This window comes from Dermacentor silvarum, chromosome 1 (genome assembly GCF_013339745.2).
Source record: "Dermacentor silvarum isolate Dsil-2018 chromosome 1, BIME_Dsil_1.4, whole genome shotgun sequence".
Taxonomy (NCBI): domain Eukaryota; kingdom Metazoa; phylum Arthropoda; class Arachnida; order Ixodida; family Ixodidae; genus Dermacentor; species Dermacentor silvarum.
Genome location: NC_051154.1, coordinates 37,587,143 through 37,608,463, shown reverse-complemented (window position 1 = coordinate 37,608,463; position 21,321 = coordinate 37,587,143). Strand labels below are relative to the sequence as shown.

General features: G+C 46.7%; 1 protein-coding gene and 1 pseudogene across 2 annotated transcripts; both read right to left on the bottom strand.

Annotated features, from left to right (window-relative positions):
• Positions 1-1,228: 1,228 nt before the first annotated feature.
• On the bottom strand, positions 1,229-10,752 carry LOC119460659 (catechol O-methyltransferase domain-containing protein 1-like). 2 transcript variants are annotated; one of them, XM_049666779.1, is made up of 5 exons: positions 10,466-10,752; positions 8,949-9,101; positions 5,517-5,622; positions 4,008-4,126; positions 1,229-1,376 (listed from the first exon to the last, which is right to left on the bottom strand). In XM_049666779.1, exons 2-5 carry the CDS (start codon positions 9,063-9,065, stop codon positions 1,311-1,313), a joined length of 408 nt encoding a protein of 135 aa, XP_049522736.1. In that variant the 5' UTR covers positions 9,066-9,101; positions 10,466-10,752; the 3' UTR covers positions 1,229-1,310. The 2 variants fall into 2 exon arrangements, with proteins under 2 accessions (XP_049522736.1, XP_037577627.1); XM_037721699.2 differs by having other exon boundaries at positions 8,949-9,084; positions 10,466-10,749.
• A 7,146-nt stretch (positions 10,753-17,898) lies between these two features.
• On the bottom strand, positions 17,899-19,093 carry LOC119460622 (putative uncharacterized protein DDB_G0271606; annotated as a pseudogene).
• Between the last annotated feature and the right edge of the window lie 2,228 nt (positions 19,094-21,321).

The window sequence follows — 21,321 nt, the reverse complement described above, 5'->3', positions numbered from 1 at the left end:
CAACAAATCCAAAGTCACGCTCAAGAATTCAGCACGGCAATTTCGTGTAATTTTATTATATATATATATGTGATTGTGTGTGGTGTGTGTGTGTGTGTGTGTGTGTGTGGTGTGTGTGTGTGTGTGTGGGTGTGTGTGTGGTGTGTGTGTGTGTGTGTGTGTGTTCTGTGTAGGCAGTGAACAGCCGTAACTGATGGTTACGGTTTTTTCGGTTACGGTTTTTAAGGTTTTTCCTGTGTTTCTATCTAAAGGCAATGGAACGTGAATTCAATAGCTTCATATTCGTAATATGAAGGCTATGAGGAACCTGTATATATATATATATATATATATATATATATATATACATGTATATATGTATATAATACATGTATATATGCTGCTCTCAATAATTTTTTTAATGCTAGTAAACCCTACTTTTGCATATCTGTTGTTGGCCATGCAGAAGTGAGTGGTCTACGATCGACTGTCATTAAAGCCGATTTTGGTTGGCGTCTTGGTGTTTCATGATGCGGTAATTCTAGAAAAAAAACATAGGTGCCTTTGTCAACAAATCCACAATCACGCTGAGGAAATTCAGCGCGGCCTATTCTGTGTACAAAAAAAAAAATCTTCTGTGTAGGCAGTGCCCAGCCGTAACTGATGAACAAAGGTTTTTCCTGTGTTTCTATCTAAAGGCAATGGAACGTTGAATTCAATAGCCTTCATATTCGTAATCCTATCAAAGAGAAAGCAATGAGAGTAGAAAAAATACACATATTGCCGCCTATGCGAGTCAGATCCACAGCCTCCGCATGGTGGCAAGTGCAGTGCTCTACCAGTTGCAATTGAGCTACGGCGACAGCCTATAGACCACACCACTTTCTTCGGCATTCATGAACATGTACGTACAACCAACCGCAAAAGATTTGGAAGCGCAGTAGTCGCGAAAAGGCTAAATCTTGTTGCGTCTCCACCACACTGCTTGGAACTTTTTGTTAACGGTCGGACACTTTGCGAGGAAATGCTCGCTGCTCCTTTCTATTATAAGGCAGCTTCACTGACTGCGAGGAAATTGCCTTTGTTCTCTCTTGCAGCTCGTGCTCCGAAAACATTTGCAGTCAGGGGTTACGGATAATCTAGCACCGCTAGCGATCACGGCGGCGGATTTGCGATTTCATTAAACTGCCGTGCAAGACGACGAAGGTCCAGTGACAACGACTGAGTGTTTGACAAGAAACCAGGTGACTTACGCCGTTCCACCGTTGTCACATATTTTCCACTTCGACACGAGCACGGTCTCGCAAAGAGACGCGTACGACCGTGCATTTTTAAGTCTCACCTAAAGTGTCGACGGCTTTTCCAATGCGAATGTCAATCTTTTTCTCGACTCCAGCCTGCGAGAGAAGCGAGAAGAGGACGTTATATACAGGGTGCCTCGTTGCTATACCGAGTTCTCGCCACAAACGAAGAAATGCCGTGATAATTGGCTGTCGGGACACAAAACTGATATGACTGTACATACTATGTGTGTCACACGTAACTTGTGCCAATATTTTAAGATATGCAAGTGCCACATAGCTGTACAGAACCTAGGCAATGTTGTTTGCCGTCGCTCAGAGCAAGGCATAATATTTTTGGTACTTTGCCTAATTATATAATTAGTTATTATTAATTAATGAACTTCTCAAATATCATATTCAGAGCAAGAGTGTCAATCAGAAAATTGTAGACCACTTTGAAAAATTCTCTATCCAACTTTTTGTTGCTCGATGTGTGCTACATAAATGTTTGCGTTTTTTTGTTTTTTTTTCAAGTCTGAAAGAAAGCCCGGGAAACACGAAAAAGTGCAGCGTCATAGTCGTGTATTTCTTCGTGTTTGGAGGTGCGCATTCAGGCGCTCTAGCGCCTGCTGTTGTCGCCACAACGCGTTCTACGGGCGCGTTTTGAGTTGGTTCTGCTCCTCGCGGTTCGAGAAATACTTTGTTTTCAAGTATACTGCGCTCAATGTTTGGCTCCCGTGCGGACATGCTTCATGCATTCTGACAGCACCTCCCATCAACTTGGTGCTGGCCTGTCTTCAACCTTTTCGTCAAATTTGCGTGTAGAGGAAGGAAAATCGCAAGAGACACTTGGGACTTCTCAGGTGTGGGAATGCGAAAGCATTATACTTAAAGCCCCTGAAACTTCGTAAACTTCGTAAACCACGCGGACTGCGCTCTGAACGCTACGCAATACGAATGACATATACGTATATGCAATGCGTAGCACGCAATATCTTCCGCGTGCAAGCAAGAGCAGATATGCATCGCATGCAAAGGAACGCGCACACGCCCGGCCGCGAGGAAGTGCACTGGGCATTTTCCTTCTTCAAGACATTCCGCCTGGCACATGCATGTGAAAGGCCACAAAAGCCTTTCTGCACTTCTTGAAGGCGACTGGACTGTATGAGTGCTTATGACAGAGGACCTTCCTCTGCGACTGAATCTGTGAATGGCTGACTCTTTATTATTTTTCTTCTCGCACCTTCTTCTCTATTCTTTCCCTCTCCCCAAGCGCAGGGTAGCCAACCGGGCACGTCCTTGGTTAACCTCCCTACCTTTCCCTTCTCGTTTCTCTCTCTCTCTGTCCACCTGGCACAGGTGGGATATCCACCTAATTAAAGCTTTCGAGGTCAATTTTTAAAGAAAATACACGAAGTACTGTGTATTTATGAGCTGGAGATGTTTAGCCTTGTGTTATAATTTGAACATATCAGAAAACATGTTTCCCGATATTTTTAGGAAACTAAATGACCGAACCTCGGGTAGCTCGACCATACATAACTGTGGGCCGAAATATGTCCGGGTGCGATGTCCTGGGACGTTTATGTGAATTTAGAAGAGAGCGCCCGTCTGGAAAAGCAGACAGACAGCCGCCTGGCAGGCAGTCTCCTGTACGTTCACAAAAAAAAATACTTCGCACGCTGATTCCACATCCCCAATCATGTCCGTGATGATGCACTTTTCGGACTTTGCTGACTAGTACGTCGCTGCGAGATGTACTGGATGTCTTCATTTGGATGTGGGACGTGTGGATCTCTTTGGAATGTCCATAGGACTTTTCGTGTGTCGTCTGGGGACTTTCAAGCTGAATATATGAAAGGGTCGCTCACTATGCCGTTGTGAAAAGACAAGTAACACTATATATATAACCGTACATCGACATTTAATTGTTTCATTGAGACCGAATAAAGTTTAAATACCTCCCTAAAATGACCGATGTCAGATATTCAAGTAATGACCTCCGTAGAACATGCACTGAATAAAATTTATTGGCTGTTCTTAACGATCTAAAATGCGACGTCCCTTGTTTATCCACAGAACTTTCTGTATTGGAATTGAATGTTCGGATATTATCCGGACATCCATCGGGTATCTTTTAACTTCCTGTGCCAGACTTGGACATTCGGAATTTATCCGGATATCCGTCGGTTTTTGGTGGTCCATTTGGGAAAATGACAAATGAAGTCCAGCCTTGACCAGGTTTTACGCGCGGTACCGACACGTGTTCCCTACCCAGCTGGCGCGACGTTTATGCACAGCATTCAATTGACCGCACAAATGTGCTCTTCCCTCTTTTAGTTTGTTTCACTATCAAAGTAACTACACAAGATAAATGGGCATTCATCCTGCTTTTCAATGCGTCGTACGGGCACGTCAAATAACTCGCTGAAAGCAGCAACCAATCGGTCAAACTGCAGATGAATGCGTTAAGCCCACCAACCTCTGACAACGTCTACGTATAGCCGCAGAAGCCCATCATTAGCAAACCATGTGGACTGCACTACTTGTCTTCTCGCTCAGTGAGAAAGCAAGCCGAGGCGAGACACCAAAGACGCCGAAGGCAGCGTTCCAGTGATAGCCCCGCCATTGAGCTCGCTACGCAACAAACAAATCTTAGGCATGTAGAGTCGTCGCTGCGTCACTTATCGTTGTTCGCTCTTTTCTCAGGGACATACAAGGCACCGAGCCAGGTGTGAATCGCACCTCTTTCCAGAATGGCCTCCCGACGTCGGCGGCCTCTTGATCGATGTCGAGGCCCCGTACGATACCGTCGGGAGGAAGCGCCAGGGCCGCAGACAGTGCGCTGCAGCCAGTGAACACACCTGCGCAAGGGTATAAATGGGAGATAATGTTCAACATTCCCAACTAGCACTTGACCTATGAGAGACGCCACGGTGAACGGGTATACACCGGATTGATTGAACACCCCCAATTTGTTTAACGTACACCTATCAATACAGGAGCATTTCTGCATTCCATACACGTCGGATGGATGGAATGCATAGGGACTGAGTCATAGCCACTGAGTCACCGCGGCGGGCGAGCGCACTACGGTAAAGTATAAGTACGAAAGCAAGAGAGAGAGCATGGAAAGAAAATAAACTATTCAAACAGAAGAACTCGCTGAAGTCCAAAATAAATTTTTGGATAAGTATTTTATGCCACGTTTTTGCGAGTGCATAACTCGCTCGCTCCCGATAAACGAATACCGCAAGTGTATACTATGCGGACTTACACGAGGCGTTGGCATCAAAACAGGCAAAACACCCCCTTAGAAGCGAAGGAACTGGCAAGATCTGCTGACAAAAACACTAGCAGAAGACCGAGCAAAGCTCGTATATCCTTATTCGCCGTGGGCTGATTATTTCGCCGTATACGCAAGAAAATCCCAAGGGACTCCGGGAGCACATGAGCACCGTTTCCATCGGGCCACTGGTACCCTTGCAACTAATGAAACGAGACTAGCCACAAGGAAACGAACAAGGGCAATGGCCCCTTTGTTCGCTCAGAGTTAGTATAATTCTGGGGCTGAATTATTTTCGTTCGCAAGCGTTCCTTGCTATTTGCTGGCCACCTTCACTGATAATATGTGCAGCATCGAGATTGCCTGGAATTTGCTCCTCCGAACAATTCTAGCGTAAAGCTTTTCGTGAATGTCGGCCGGCCCTGCTCAGTCACTTGGAATCTGGAGCTCGCGCGCGTCCACCAGACCGGCCGTGGCTCAGAGCACATGAAGCGCAGAATACGCGTCCATGCCTCGCCGGCCCTTGCCGGTGACAAAGCTTCCCGTCAAAATTACAGCCGTAAGCTAAGCGCGAGATATATTTGCGTGCTCAGCCGCTTCACACCTGTGCACCGTGCGAGCAGCACGCGCTGCACCGCGCCCACTTTCCGCGTGGGCGGACGTCATGCGGAAAGCTGTGCGGCGCAATCTGCAGAGGAAGCGTTTTTTGCGGGTGAATCGCGAAAAATCATGTCACGCAAACTGGTGTCCTAGGGGGGGGGGGGGGGGGGGGGGGGGAGTATTTTGTATGAGTCCACCTAGTGGACTGTCCATTTCGGCCGCTGCTGATTGGCTCGAGCTGCACGAGTGAGGTGCCCCCAGCCAGTCGCTTCCTCGCTCGTACAGCTGCAGCCAATCAGCGACTGCCGAAATGGACAGTCCACTACGCGGACTCTTACAGAATACCGACCCAGGTCACGTGTACTCACCCACTTCCAGGTACTTCTTGGCACGGGTTGCCTTCAGTAGGACTTGGTAGAGTGTCAGCTGCGCAGGCTTGGTGTACATACGCCCGTGAGGCAGCTTGACAGTTTCCTTTATGTTTTTTTTTTTTTCCACAGAGAGAAAAAGAAAAGAAACTATGAGAAGCAGAATCACGACAGAACGAAAGAAGCCGGGGAAAAGTGGAGAGGGGGTCGTGCAAACACAATGTGTTTCAGCATCCCGCGAATGCACCGAAAAATATATAACCGGTGCGAAGCCGCAGACGCAGTAGAAAGACTGGTGTAGCGTACGTTAGGGAAGCTTCAGAAGGGTTTGGGTGCGAGCTAGTTGGTACGGATCATTCATATTTAAAACAGCGCCAAAAAACACGGACGGGAAGCTTGTCTTCGGCAAGACGTTCTCATTATAACGCTCCATCGTGAAACGAGCGCGTTTACCTCCAACGTAGCATGTTGCGTTCCTGTTTGATTATAGCCGGAATTTACAATCATGACTGTATGAACGGGTGGTGCACGGAAAGAAGGTGCGAGGATCGCTGTAAACATGCGCTGTTCTGATTTTCTTTGACTGTTTGCTATGACTATAAAAAATAATTACCGAAATATATGCCAATACTGCTAAACCATATAGTTGATAACAATATTTGTATGCAAGCATGTAAAAGCTCGCCAATTTGAACTCTGGTAAAAACAGCGTGAAAAGAGAGGTATTACATTCTGTTTAAACAGATAGGCCGGCCCCAGCTGTCGCGCTCTATAACCTGAAACTCTGCGCCGGATAAGAGGGAAAGGGAGCAAGAGGGGTGATGAATCATGATGAGAAAGCGAAAGGTAGGATGTGCAGAGTATGTACGTGCGCGTGACGCAGCGGAAATCGTAAACCCGCGTGAATAGCTCGCAATAACTTCAAAAAGGCTTGTGTTGTCTGCCTTGCAGCTGCAGCGTCAGTCTATATAGGGCTTTTCTTTTCTTTTTTTTTTAAGCTTCACCAAAAGTTTAAACATTGCCCGTGGCAGACAGAACGATTGTCACCCTTGAACTAAATTACTCGATGTGGCGGCCACTACCTCTACGAGACATCGTAGCATCGATTGTGATAGTAAAATAGAGGGTAGCTAGACGAAGTAAGAATAGTAGTTTTATCGGCTGTATGAACTTGTAAACATAGGCATACTAACTAAATTAACAAGCATGGTGTCACGCGCGCACAAGCAAACATGAACGCATCTCACTCGATGGCCGCGGAAACTCGCTGTCAGAACGCTGCAGGTAGAGTGAGTAATAAGCGCAGCAGAAGCAGCGAGCGAATTGACCTTCGTGCCGCTGCTCGCATCAACGCGATCTTCGCCGCGAAAACACAGCGAGGGCTGACTGTGCCCCCGCCGCAAATGGCTCTCAAGATACAGCCGCGCGGGCGCGCTCGGCGCAGAACGCCCCCCCCCCCTCCCCTAACAGTCAAAACACAAACGAAAACACGCATTCAGTGGGTGATTCGATTTGCCGTAACACCCTTTTATTGCGATAGCAGTTATATGGACACTCCAGGCGCATTTCTGCCGTCAGCGCCGCCGTCGCCGTGAGGTTCCGTATACAGCCCACAGGCGATAAAATCGTCGCCATGAGCCGTATGCTCTATGTGCGAGTGAAAGCGTGCGAGGGTGAGCCGGCGATCGCGGCTCAATCTCACGCATCTCGGCTCAAACAGAGGTCGCAGGGGGCTTTAACTCCGCGCGCGCCCTCCGCGCCGCAAGGCTCCCGGGGGAGGGTAGGGAGGGGGGAGGCCGTGTACTACGCCACGCGCTGCCGCCCGGGCGGCTGTGTCTTGAAAGTAGGGTGTAGTAGAATACGCTCTACTTGAAAGCCATCTGCAGCGGGGCAGAGTCAGCCCTCCCTGTGTTTTCACGGCTAAGATCGCGTTGATACGAGCGCCGGCACGAAGCTCAATTCGCTCGCTGCTGCTTCTGAGCTGACTGACTCCAGTGTTTTGACAGCGAGTTTCCACAGTCATCGAGCGAGATGCCTTCATGTTTGCTTGTGCGCGAGTGACACCATGTTTTTTTAATTTAGTTAGTATGCCTGTCTTTACAAGTTTTTACGGCCGATAAGATTGTTATCCTTACTTCGTATAGCTGTCACCGTATAGCTGTCAGTATAGTAAGCTGTCAGTTCGTACAGCTGTCAGTATCGCAATCGATGCTTCGCCTTTCGGGCGAAACTGCGACTTTTTTTTGTTCTAAAGGGTGCAAGCCATATGTCATTATACCCATTCCTTAGAGGTCATGCATGCACGCGCTATTCATTGTTGTACCTTGCTTATTCCACTATAATTAGGTATAATCCTAGGCAGCGCCACCTAGAAAAAAAAACACTAGAAGTAGTAGTTACTGCATCGACTGATAGATGTCACTAGAACCCGCTGGGATAAAAAAAAAATCGGTAGAGTTATTTTTTTTTTATGTTCCGCAAACTTACATCTTCCTTACATCCTTACACACATTAAGGCAACCCGAACACTGAGCACACAGACGCACGACAAATTTGCATGCAAACACTGCAATTGCGCTGCCAACACCTATATGCCTATTACCCTGCCACGGAGAAAGTGTACCCGGCCTATATAGCCATGGTGCTTCGACCTGCAGTGTATTGCCAGAAGAACCACCTCTGTTCTACGTAATTAAACGATAAATATCTAGAGAACACTTGTTTGGATATAGTCAGCTAATAGGCACCTCCAAAGCCACACAGACATTTTAACTAAAAATCCCGCTATATTGAATGCCTTTCGAGTAGCGACTTCCAATTATGAGCATGGTGGCAATATGTACAAAGAACAGGTGTTTTGACAGCCCATAACACCCTTAACACCAGAAGGGTGTTTTGGTTGAGCAATACACCCTTAGGAAACGAAAAGACTGTTTTGGTAATCAAAAGCCCCCTACACCCGCATTTTTTTGTTTCGAAAAATGATGTTTTGGTTGCTCGAAACCTCCTTTAGAGTGCAAAGTGGTTTACAGTGCATTACACTCCACAATTAAACAGTTTTGAAGCGGGGGTAAAAGTCGGAGAGGAAATAAAAGCATACCGTCGTCGCCTTCGCTACTGCTTCATTAAAAAATAATTTTTATAAGTCTAGAGTTGTTGCTGTCTAAAGTCTATAAGTCAACAACTGCAGTCTAGAGTTGCAGTCTATAAAATCTAAAGTGCTAGAGTTGCTGCAGTCATTGTATCTGTGTGCGTGGAGTACGTGCGCGCGTGGCGCATGTGTGTATTACACGCTTCGCAAAGCACGTGTCAGAAAACAGTGACGCAGTCTATAAGGCTTAGAAATTCTGAAATACAGCAGCCAACGTTATACAACGGGCAGCTCGAAGCACGACCAGCGCTCAATTAGCGCAGGGCGGAGTTCATACTTACAGCTATAAGTTTCTCGAGCACCGGGTGCAGCTTGCAGTGCTCACTGACGTAGGCCTCGGCCTCTGGCGTCGCAATCTTGCCTTTGCCCCTACCACGATGTGACGGTGCCGTCTCCATGACTACGGTGCACGCGATCCTGCGAACCAGGGAAAACTAAAGCCCCTAAAACTATAGGTGTGTCGGCGTATAGTATAAGGACCGGACCACGACACTGCCAGCGCTATTGTAGTTTTTAAGAAGCGCAAGCAACCCAGTTTCATATCCAATCCATAGCTTGCTACAGCATTGCGACCCTCTTGCGTGAACTGATAATCTTATAGGTGACACCACCGCGCACTGTAGGATTCAGAAAGGGGGCCATGCCACCCCTTATCTATACCCCCCCCCCCCCCCCCCCCCTGGAGACATGGCAGCACTTCAGCGCTGACTAGCTGAGCGTGCAGTATACGCCCCTTCGATCATCCCCGGTTCACTGTTTTGCCGTTGCCTTTGGGGCTACCCTGCAACACCGTCTTCGGCGCCATGCGACAAGTGCCGGATAAGGTCACTGTGTTTGTGATGCTAATCGATATACGCTTATCTTTTACTCTGCTAAGCGTAGTAAAAAGCCGAGCGCTCAAAAATTTGAGCGCTCGGCTGCACTTGTTAAGCGTTCTTTTTTTTTTTAGTTCTTCAGCAAAAAGAAGAAGAAGAAGAAGAAGAAGAAGAAGAAGAAGAAGAAGAAGAAAGAAGAAGAAGAAGAAGAAGAAGAAGAAGCCTTTTCGAACCGCCTTACTTTTGTTCTCTGGGATCAGTGGCTGCAGTGAGGACAAACTCCAAAGATGGAAACGAAAATGCTGAATTACAGGCGTGAGCAATATAAGAGTGAATAGCGAATTCGTTTATATAATAAGCGACCACTATGCTGGTGATGTTTGGTCTCGTATCGGCATGATATGCAACAAGCAGGTTGCCCGCTATAAACTATTAATATCACTGACACATTTATGCGGGGCGCAGGTGCCACTACAGCTTCTTGAAAGCAATTTGTGTGTTCCCTTTATTGCTTGGGGGGGGATTACGTGCGTTGTAGCTTTTCACACACTGACCTTATGTGTTGAACGATGCGTAATCCGCATGAAGGCAAAGCGGTGCCTTCGTGAATAGCGGCGTCAAATTAGACAGCTCCTACTTCAAACTTTAACGGGAAAAAATAAATAAATAAATAAATAAATAAATAAATAAATAAATAAATAAATAAATAAATAAATAAATAAATAAATAAATAAATAAATAAATAAATAAATAAATAAATAACGTGACTGGCTGGCAAATCGTGTAGAGAATAAACGGAAAGGATGAAGAATTAAGGATCGAAGCAAACCAAACCAATCTCCTACCTCCAACTCGTTTTACCCACAAAATATATTTTACTCCCTAATTCCAGTCAAACATTAACCGCACCTCATTCTTTTTGTAACAGATAAAATACATCAAATCAAGCATGACCCCTGCATTGCAGTGCCTTTGGGACTCACCTTTGGCGCTACAAGTGAACCACGAGTCCGGGGAACGGACGTTCGTGAGGTGCGTCTCGTGCAGTCGCCGGCGTAGCTCTGAGCCCAAGCAGTGCTTATCGACGCGCTCCGCGATACGGCAGCAATCGGGGACTGCTACACATATTTCAACGTCTCGACCTCCGCGACAGATACGAGCAACAGCAGTGTATACGGTCGCCGGCGTCGTTCGGTGAAAGCCTCGCGTGGACGCACAAGTCGGCGCCCAAAAGGTGTGCCGAAGTGAAGGCGCCTGCTGCGACTGCCACGAGTGAAAACGGCGTTTGCAACCGCTGATTCAATGTAACTCCCCGCTCCCTGGGTCGTATACACCGACACTGCCTACGCGCGTGCACGTTTATCTCCTTCTCTGCGCCCGTTTCCTTTTTTTTTTTTTTTTCCATTCAGAGGCTTCCGTGTTTTGTAACCGGCGCCTGTTGGCAGCTCTACAAGCGGCACTTCTGCTCATCTCTGTCTCCTTTCATGACATTTCGTCACACGCAAGGCCGTAATATCTGGTTAAATAAATGAAAAGTTAACAGTGTGAGCGAAAGACGAGGACACGTAGAAAGTGACAGGAACAGCGCTCGTATATACAGGGTCTCAAGATGATCATGCACCAAGATTTAAAAACATGCAAATGCCACGTCGCTGAACAGAACCAAGGTAATGTTGTTTGCTGTCGCTGGGAGATTCTCAGATCGTTCCCCACCGGCGGACAGTTGTTTTTTCATCCATTTTCATTTCCATTAATTTATCATTTCTTTAATTCAGTTAGTAAAGTATAAATAATTTCCCCTATGTTGTCCTTGGTGTTATTGTTTGTTGGCTTCTTATGATATGAATAATAAAAATCGGGCCCCTCGGTTCCCTCTCTTCTCGTTCATATTCAGGGTGTCCCAGCTATCACGCAGCACGATTTGAAAAAAAAAAAGAGGAACGGCGTTACGCGAAGCAAAGCTATAGTGCGTATTATAAAACGCACTATAGGTTTGCGTATACATAAAAGTGGTTTTCCGAGCGTGAAAGAAGCCCGCGAATACACGCAAAGTGCCTCGAGCGGCAATTCTGCGTGTATTCGCGGACTCCTTCCACCCTCGGAAAAACACATTTATGTGGCACGTACGGAGCAACAGAAAGCTGTATCGGGAGTTTTTCATGCCGCTCTACAATTTTCTCATTGACACTTTGATAATTAGGGCAGTACTTCTCGAGTTAGATAATTAATTACAATTACCTAATTAAATGTCAGGAACGAAAAAATTACTGGCGGCTACTCCACTGCACTGAGAACAATACGCACTAGGTTTGCTTCGCGTAACGCCGTTCCTCTTTTTTTTTTTTTTTTCAAATCGTGCTGCGTGATAGCTGGGACACCCTGTATATATATATATATATATATATATATATATATTAAGGTGAGTTCTAGGTGTAAAAAAATAAATACCTAGAAAGTGGATGGGAAAACGGCGCCGCGGTAGCTCAATGGTGAGAGCATCGCACGCGTAATGCGAAGACGTGGGTTCGTTCCACCCACCTGCGGACAGTTGTTTTTTCATCCACTTTAATTTCTGTTAATTTATCATTTTATTTAATGGAATTAGTAAGTACAAGTGATTTCCCCTATGTTGTCCTTGATCTCATTGTTTGTTGGCTTCTTATGATATGATTAATAAAAAAAATCGGGCCCCTCGGTTCCCTTTCTTCTCGTTCATATAGATAGATAGATAGATAGATAGATAGATAGATAGATAGATAGATAGATAGATAGATAGATAGATAGATAGATAGATAGATAGATAGATAGATAGATAGATAGATAGATAGATAGATAGATAGATAGATAGATAGATAGATAGATAGATAGATAGATAGATGATAGATAGATAGATAGATAGATAGATAGATTACAGGAAAGTAGCGAGAGCTGACTTTACAAGACAGAAAACGCAAGCAAGACGCCCCAAAGGGTGTAAACGTTTTTAGAGTGTGTAGACCATCATTTACTCGCTGTCATGGGCAGTGACTCGCGGAACACCAGAATGGCCCCTAACGTCACAAAAATATGTTATTTCCTTCTGCTCACAAATCGAGTCACTAAACATGCGTACATAAACTTATGAATCGTGTTATATAATACACCGTAGTGCTGAAATGCCATTCATTGTTTTGTCATGTTCGTGCATTGTCGCAGCGGCCGCTTTGGCACGCGTGAATGGGAAATTTGGCACACAAAAACACGCATGACACAATTGTGTTAGGTTTGGCAGCGGTTGGCGTTTTCAGCTCAAAACTACTGGTCCGTTCAAAGCTTTATTAACTTCAATTGAGCACAGAATCCTTGTCGCTCTTTATACAGTGGTTTACTATTTTTGGGTCATGTGATGCTCCGTGATTAAGGCACCTTGCACAGCCGCCATCTGCCTTCGCACGGGCTGGTTATTCATAGCCACTGAGGCGTTCCTCTCAGATATGTATACAGCATCAGCACGTGCTCTAGATAGTAGAAGTATAAGTCTATTTCATGTGCAATACAGTACACAAGGAGTGAGAGAAAAGACTGCTTTTAGACAGTTTGACGAAGCTCTCACCATAGCTCACAACATTGTATCTTGGACAGGGGTCAGCATTAGGTCACAGACCTATTGAATGGTACATCACGTGGTGAACTACATACAATTCATTTAAATGGACAAATGTGCAGGCTATAATCACATTGAAGAGAAGTACAAAAGTTACAATACAAATCTAGTATATAATTTCATATGATTCATTTCATGGTACACAAATACAACAATTTTCAGGTTATCTCAGCATAAGAAACTATGCACACACAAAGAGCATACAAAGAAAATAGAATAAAGTATAAAATTAGCGCTACATATAATACTGCTGAAGTTGGTCGAGTGTGAAATACTCTATATTTAAATTTCGTTCATAAAATCATTTAACGTTCCAGGAATGATGCAACATAATCAGTCTTAACATCATTAGTTCTGCTGGGACGCACTTCCAAATATTTTAAACACCTAGTGTTATATGTACGTGTGTTTACGTTAAGTTACCCGTGAGCGCGTAAATAATTAGTATTTTCTTCATTTCCTTTCGTAGCGCATAACATAGCTTAAAATTAGAAGATGGTCCAAACTAATCAAGGCATTCTTCGTAAGTAACAGCCGCGCGGATGATCAGTAGCGGTATTAGCAATCACCCTTATCATTTGTTTTGAAGTCTTTCTAGTTTCAAACTGCTTGTAGAAGTGGTGGTTTCCCACACGAGAAAACAGTATTCGATAGACATAAATAAGAATGATAAACAAAAAGCCTTTGTTGGTAACAAGTCATTGTGACGGTAGATAAGTCCTAATGCATGAACTGCCTTGTGAGCTACATAATCAGTATGTGAGTCCCATGACATATGTTCAGTAAATGAAACACCAAGAGGTTCGAAGTTACTATAGCAGCTTCAATGGGGGCTTCGTTTTGTAGGAGTTGACTACGTTGTACAAAGTGCTTGCTTTTTGCCCGAAATACAAGCGCACCCGAAAACAAACAATTAAGGCGTTGGATCTGTAGTGTTGAACATGCGGACATGACTTCGTGAACACATTTTAATGCGATTAGCATTCTTGGGATACCTGACGCACTTCCGGTGGGTCTACTTTCACGCCCGTTTGGGGCAGTCCGCGGTCTAATGGTTAGAGCACCGGGCTACTGTTCGGAAGGAACCGGGTTGGAAAACCAACCGTCGGACCACTTGGGTCACTGCAGGTATGCACCGCTCTTCAATAACCTCTTTCACGCCAACTTGGGAGTCACTCGCCCGGTATGTGGCGCTCTTTAATGAACCTCTTTGGCACCAATTACTTGGGTCAGGGGTATGTGCCCGGTAGACAACTTAGGAATAGACAACTGGACCACTGGGTATTCATTCTGGCATATAAAGTAGCGCACATAAAGACCAGAACGCATAGAAAGAACGGCACATACCACCTGCGCTGGTGGTGTGCGTCGTTCTTTCAATCCGTCCTAGTTTTTATGCACGCTGCTGTTGTTGCGATCGCAATTATATGGGCACGTGACAGTGCCCGCAGAAACAGTTCTGTTTTGTGTGCGTGTGTGATTTTCTTTTCTTTCCTTCCTTTTTTTTGTATTCTTTATTTTTACTTATTTTTCTCTCCCTCGCCTTTCGCATCCCTTTTCCCCTCCCCCGGTACAGGGTAGCAACCGGAGATAACCTCTGGTTAACCTCCCTGTCTTTCCTTTACCCTTTTCTCTCTCTCTCTCTCTCTCTCTCTCTCTTATATGGGCACTTGCTTGCTTGCTTGTTCCTCACTTGTGGCGCTTACCCATACGGGGGATTGGCCAACAAGCCGGCGGTTAAAGGTTAAATGGAAGGGGGAGAGGGAAGAATGGTGCTTTATGAAGAAGGGAAATGTTGGCGCTATCTTCCGCAGCCCTTGAGGGAAACGCGGCTCAGCGCCAACGGCTAGGGGCAGAGTGAGGAGGGGAAAAGAAGATAATAGAGGAGAGGGCGAAGAAGCCAGTGCAGTCATGGGAGCCGAGGGAGGACCGCGTGGTTTGCAGACCTGGGAAGGGCGCGGTGAACCTATTGCTGAAGGGACGCTACACTCTCGCCGCGAGCCCCGTCGATCCGAGGAATTCGACGACGCTGAAGCTAGTGCCGGAAGCTGGCTGCGGTGGGAGGGGAAAAGGATGTCCTCCTCTCTGGCGGCACGAACGCCCAGGCGGCGGAACTCCTGAAGGAGCTGGCCTCGATGTTGGAGGTACGCTGGGCAGGCCAGGAGGAGGTGTCCCAGTGTTTCAGGCTCCCCCACAGGAGCCGCAGGCCGGTGAAGAGGCGAGAACGACGGCTTCTGTCCAGCAGCAGCCGACCATCAGGCGCAGCAAGAGCTTCGAGCAAGAGCTTCGCTCTTGCTGCGCCTGAGGGTCGGTTGCTGCTTAAAGGTTAAAGGGAAGGGGGAGAGAGAAAGAAACTTAACGAAAAGGTAAATGAGGGTGAGGTATAACGTTTATAATAATTAGGAAATAGATTGGCCTAGGCAGATACAGAAATAAAAATAATTGTAATTATACATAAGCAGTAAAGTTTGCGTGGGTTGTTTGTATTAGAATAACTCCGAACACACAATCAGGGATTCAATTAGCTATCCAATTATTGGTTTCGAGAATTAACATGGTAGCCTTCTTGTGTCACAGAGGTAGTCACAAATGGCCACGCAGATGTTCCTGTGGCTAAATCCCAATGAAGATGCCCCGAAGGAGAGAATATTTTGCGTAGTTAAAGAAATGCCCAATTTTCGGAATGAAAATTCGAATTTCTTCCTCTGATTTGTAAATCAACGGCATGCTAGTAGAAAGTGGTCAATGCTTTCAGGTTCCTGGTAGGTAGGACATAGAGGGGATGGTGCCAGACCAGACCTGTATAAGCTAAAATTTAATGGTGGGATGGGGCAGCGTAATTTTGCTATGGAGATTTCTAATTTAAGTGTGGGACACAATTTAGTGTTCCATGAATAGGACAAATGATTAAATTCAGACGTTTGGATTTTCAGTTTTGTAGAATCTTGGAAAAGAGAAAATTTTCTAAACTTAGCCGCAGTTACATAAGCCAAAGTAGGCATAACGGACATAACTGGTTCATCAAGAGATATCCGTGCAAGTGTGGCAGCCATTTCATTTAAAAATACACCACGATGACCTGGAAACCACATCACTCGCACCAGATATAAGTTTGTAGGGGTTAATGATTCAAATGTATTGGCTGCAGTATATAGTGTCAGAAGATGAAGTGAGTGAGGTGCATACTGACAGTGAATTTGTAGGAAGTTTTCGAAGAGCTAATATAATTGATGATAGCTAATTCAGCCAGAATATGGGTGTGAAATCCAGAAGGCGTAATGCATATGCCCGAGATAGTGACTCAGAGAAAATACCCACACCCGCTTTCTCCTCACTCATTGACGCATCAGTCGTGATCACATTATCTATTCCCAACTGCGTCAAATGATCTTGTAATATGCCGTTTAAATATGTAGTGGGCAGGAGTTGGAATTCGGTGGAAATATATCATCAAATTCATTCTTTATTTTAGGCAAGAGCTTACCTGGGCAAATGATCTCGCGTACATTAATGTTTTACACGATCTAGTTCAAAAATATATTCTACGATGGGATATATTCCGAAAAATATATTCTACGATGGATATATTCCGAAAAATATATTCTACGATGGAAATATATTCTACGAAGGATAATATCCATGTCATCAATCAGGTAATTGAGAAATATGCGGAGTACAATCAACCTCTCTATATGGCTTTCATATAGATTATGAAAAATCATTTGGTTCAGTAGAGATACCAGCAGTCATAGAGGCATTGCGTAACCAAGGAATACAGGAGGCATACGTGAATATCTTGGCAAATATCTACGATTCCACAGCTACATTGGTTGTCCACAAGAAAAGTAGAAAGTTACCTATCAAGAAAGATGTCAGGCAAGGAGACACAATGTCTCCAATGCTATTCACTGCATGCTTAGAAGTAATCAAGCTTTTAGACTGGGAAGGCCTAGGAGTGAAGATCAACCGCGAATATCTCGGCAACCTTCGGTCTGCAGGTGACATTGTCCTATTCAGCAACAATGGAGACGAATTACAACAAATGATTCAGGACCTTAACAGAGAAAGGGTAAGAGTGGGGTTCAAGATGAATATGCAGAAGACAAAAATAATGTTCAATAGCCTGGCAAGGCAACAAGAATTCAGGATCGCCAGTCAGCCTCTAGAGTCTGTAAAGGAGTACGTTTATCTAGGTCAATTACTCACAGGGGACCCTGATCATGAAAAAGAAATTTACAGAAGAATAAATTGGGTTGGAGTGCATACGGCAGGCATTACCAAATCCTGGCTGGGAGCTTACCCCTGTCATTGAAAAGAAAGGTGTACAATCATTGCATTCTACCGGTGCTAACATATGGGGAAGAAACTTGGGTGTTAACAAAGAAGCTCGAGAACAGTTAAGGACCACACAAAGAGCGATGGAACGAAAAATGTTAGGCGTAACGTTAAGAGACAGGAAGATAGCGGTGTGGATGAGAGAACAAACGGGGATAGCCGATATTCTAGTTGACATTAAGCGGAAAAAGTGGAGCTGGGCAGGCCATGTAATGCGTAGGATGGATAACCGATGGACCATTAGAGTTACAGAATGGATATCAAGAGAAGGGAAGCGCAGTCGAGGACGGCAGAAAACTAGGTGGAGTGATGAAGTTAGGAAATTCGCAGGCGCAAGTTGGAATCAGCGAGCGCAAGGCAGGGGTAATTAGTGATCGCAGGGAGAGGCCTTCGTCCTTCAGTGGACATAAATACAGGCGGCTGCTGCTGCTGCTGCTGCTGCTGCTGCTGCTGCTGCTGCTGCTGCTGCTGCTGCTGCTGCTGCTGCTGCTGCTGCTGCTGCTGCTGCTGCTGCTGCTGCTGCTGCTGCTGCTGCTGCTGCTGCTGCTGCTGCTGCTGCTGCTGCTGCTGCTGCTGCTGCTGCTGCTGCTGCTGCTGCTGCTGCTGCTGCTGCTGCTGCTGCTGCTGCTGCTGCTGCTGCTGCTGCTGCTGCTGCTGCTGCTGCTGCTGCTGCTGCTGCTGCTGCTGCTGCTGCTGCTGCTGCTGCTGCTGCTGCTGCTGCTGCTGCTGCTGCTGCTGCTGCTGCTGCTGCTGCTGCTTGGCTGCTGCTGCTGCTGCTGCTGCTGCTGCTGCTGCTGCTGCTGCTGGCTGCTGCGCTGCTGCTGCTGCTGCTTGCTGCTGCTGCTGCTGCTGCTGCTGCTGCTGCTGCTCTGCTGCTGCTGCTGCTGCTGCTGCTGCTGCTGCTGCTGCTGCTGCTGCTGCTGCTGCTGCTGCTGCTGCTGCTGCTGCTGCTGCTGCTGCTGCTGCTGCTGCTGCTGCTGCTGCGCTGCTGCTGCTGCTGCTGCTGCTGCTGCTGCTGCTGCTGCTGCTGCTGCTGCTGCTGCTGCTGCTGCTTGCTGCTGCTGCTGCTGCTGCTGCTGCTGTGCTGCGCTGCTGCTGCTGCTGCTGCTGCTGCTGCTGCTGCTGCTGCTGCTGCTGCTGCTGCTGCGGCTGCTGCTGCTGCTGCTGCTGCTGCTGCTGCTGCTGCTGCTGCTGCTGCTGCTGCTGCTGCTGCTGCTGCTGCTGCTGCTGCTGCTGCTGCTGCTGCTGCTGCTGCTGCTGCTGCTGCTGCTGCTGCTGCTGCTGCTGCTGCTGCTGCTGCTGCTGCTGCTGCTGCTGCTGCTGCTGCTGCTGCTGCTGCTGCTGCTGCTGCTGCTGCTGCTGCTGCTGCTGCTGCTGCTGCTGCTGCTGCTGCTGCTGCTGCTGCTGCTGCTGCTGCTGCTGCTGCTGCTGCTGCTGCTGCTGCTGCTGCTGCTGCTGCTGCTGCTGCTGCTGCTGCTGCTGCTGCTGCTGCTGCTGCTGCTGCTGCTGCTGCTGCTGCTGCTGCTGCTGCTGCTGCTGCTGCTGCTGCTGCTGCTGCTGCTGCTGCTGCTGCTGCTGCTGCTGCTGCTGCTGCTGCTGCTGCTGCTGCTGCTGCTGCTGCTGCTGCTGCTGCTGCTGCTGTGCTGCTGCTGCTGCTGCTGCTGCTGACGACGACGACGACGACGACGACGACGACGACGACGACGACGATAGGAAGAAGCTCAATTCCCTCATCAGAAAGGTCTTCAAGCTCGCCCTCGGCTTACCTGTGAGCACTCACACCGAAAACCTGTTCAAGCTTGGAGTGCACAACACGCTCGAAGAAATAATCGAGGCGCAAGAGCGCTCACAGCTGCTCAGGCTATCCGGCACCCGGGCGGGACGCAACATACTCGACGAGATGGGCCTCAACCGGTCGACCAATGCGCCGACACCGTGCGGATTCCCAGCGACATCAGGTCTCAACTGAACATCGCGCCCATTCCCCGCAATATACACCCCGCACACAACGTCGGCCAACGTCGGGCCAGGGGTAGAGCTCTACTCGAGCATGTCCGTATAACAACCACATTGAGGTAAGCGTCGTGGATGCCGCGGAATATGTCCAACAAGAGGCATTCGCCGTCTCCATCGTCGGCCCTAATTCCAGGATCACTTGTGGCGCTACGGTACGCACTTCGAAGCCCGTGGTATAGCCGAACAGGTTGCAATCGCTCTGGCTGTGCTCGATGGTCACAGAGAGTCAATATATAGCTATTCCAAGGCGGCTATTAAGGACTACCAAACCGGGATGTTCTCCCCTCAGGCCCTCCGCATTCTCCAAAGCGTCAAAAGTCCCCATTCTCTCACTTGGTTTCCCTCTCACTTGGGGTCGACTGAGGGCTTTCCCTCTAACCCTAACGAGGGCACGCACGAGGCCGCGCGAGGATTCACTGACCGCGCCACCTCCGCAGTCCCCTTGCTCCGCGCGGAACCCTTGCTCACGTTCAATGAGATCACCAAACACTACTATCTGTCAAGACGGGTATTCCCCCTCCCCCACCCTGCCTTATGCAGGGCGCGGGCGGTCTGGTGGCTTTATGTGGTTATGACTAATAAAATCGAGCCCCTCGGTTCCCATTCTACTTTGGTATATATATATATATATATATATATATATATATATATAATGTCGCATATTCCTGAGGCGAAATAAAGTCAGCAATTTAAAACTCACATCGAACTATGAATATTATACGAATTTGAACATTGCCGGTGGCAGATTATCTGGAGATAAAAAGAATTCAAAGAAACGCTCCTAGACTAAGTTTTTCAGGGAGCACCGGACATACTCCAGACATGTCTAACTGCAACTTTGGTGCTCGTCTATTACAAGTGCAAAACTCATGGCACTTTCCATTTCGGTCTTCAAATGCACAGTCACGATACTGCGCTTCAGATCTGCAAATAGAAAGTTACTCACATGCACCAGTATCCTCCCGAGACCCGAACACAACAACGGGGCATAATCACTGTTCAAGGTGTTTTTTATTGTCTACTGTTATGTCATATTTTTTTTTATTTCCTCCTACACACTGCACTTTTTCTATAATTGGCAATTTCCATTCTTTTCTTTTTTTGTTAGTTTGCATCTTCTTGTCCATTCCCCTAAACCCCCTAAATTTATGGCCAATCCCTCACTGTGGATATGCGTCAGAATTATTCCTGAAGTATGCGTCCGAACAATGACCAGGGCGTGTATTCAGACACTGAGGAGCGTTGAGCTGCAGAGAAGTGAAGAATTCGGCTAGCTACACAGAACTTCAAAGAACTTCACGTGACGTTGATTCTTCCGGTGGTCATTTCCTTTGGTGCTACGATGTCCTTTGAATGTCTTTTGGTGCTACGATGTTTGCGATGTCCTTTGAAAGCTTCGCTGCGAGACAAAAAGAATTCAGCCTAAAATTTTCGATTTCTTTTCTCTTTTCCAGTTCAAATTTTACTCGTATATTATGTATTATGTAGATACAACAGATTTCATATCTATAATATGTAAATTTTAATTTTCACAAGTTCCAGTTACCAGTTCTGATTGAAATTATATTCCTCAAGATTAATTAGTACTAGCGATTGGCACATCGTGCGGCAATGAGTACTATTCTGGACCACGCCGTGTTCTGGACCAGGTTCTGGAAATTGTCAAGTGACGCTATTACCAAATTCTATAACATGGCGGAATTTGACAATGCCCAGAACGATCCAGAATAGTACCCAATGTTGGTGGCAATACAATTTTTAAAGACCTTAGACAACCGCCTGTGTGTGTCTTCGTCCGTGTGTTTTTTTGCGCTACAAGAAAATCTGCAAACATGTTACACCAAC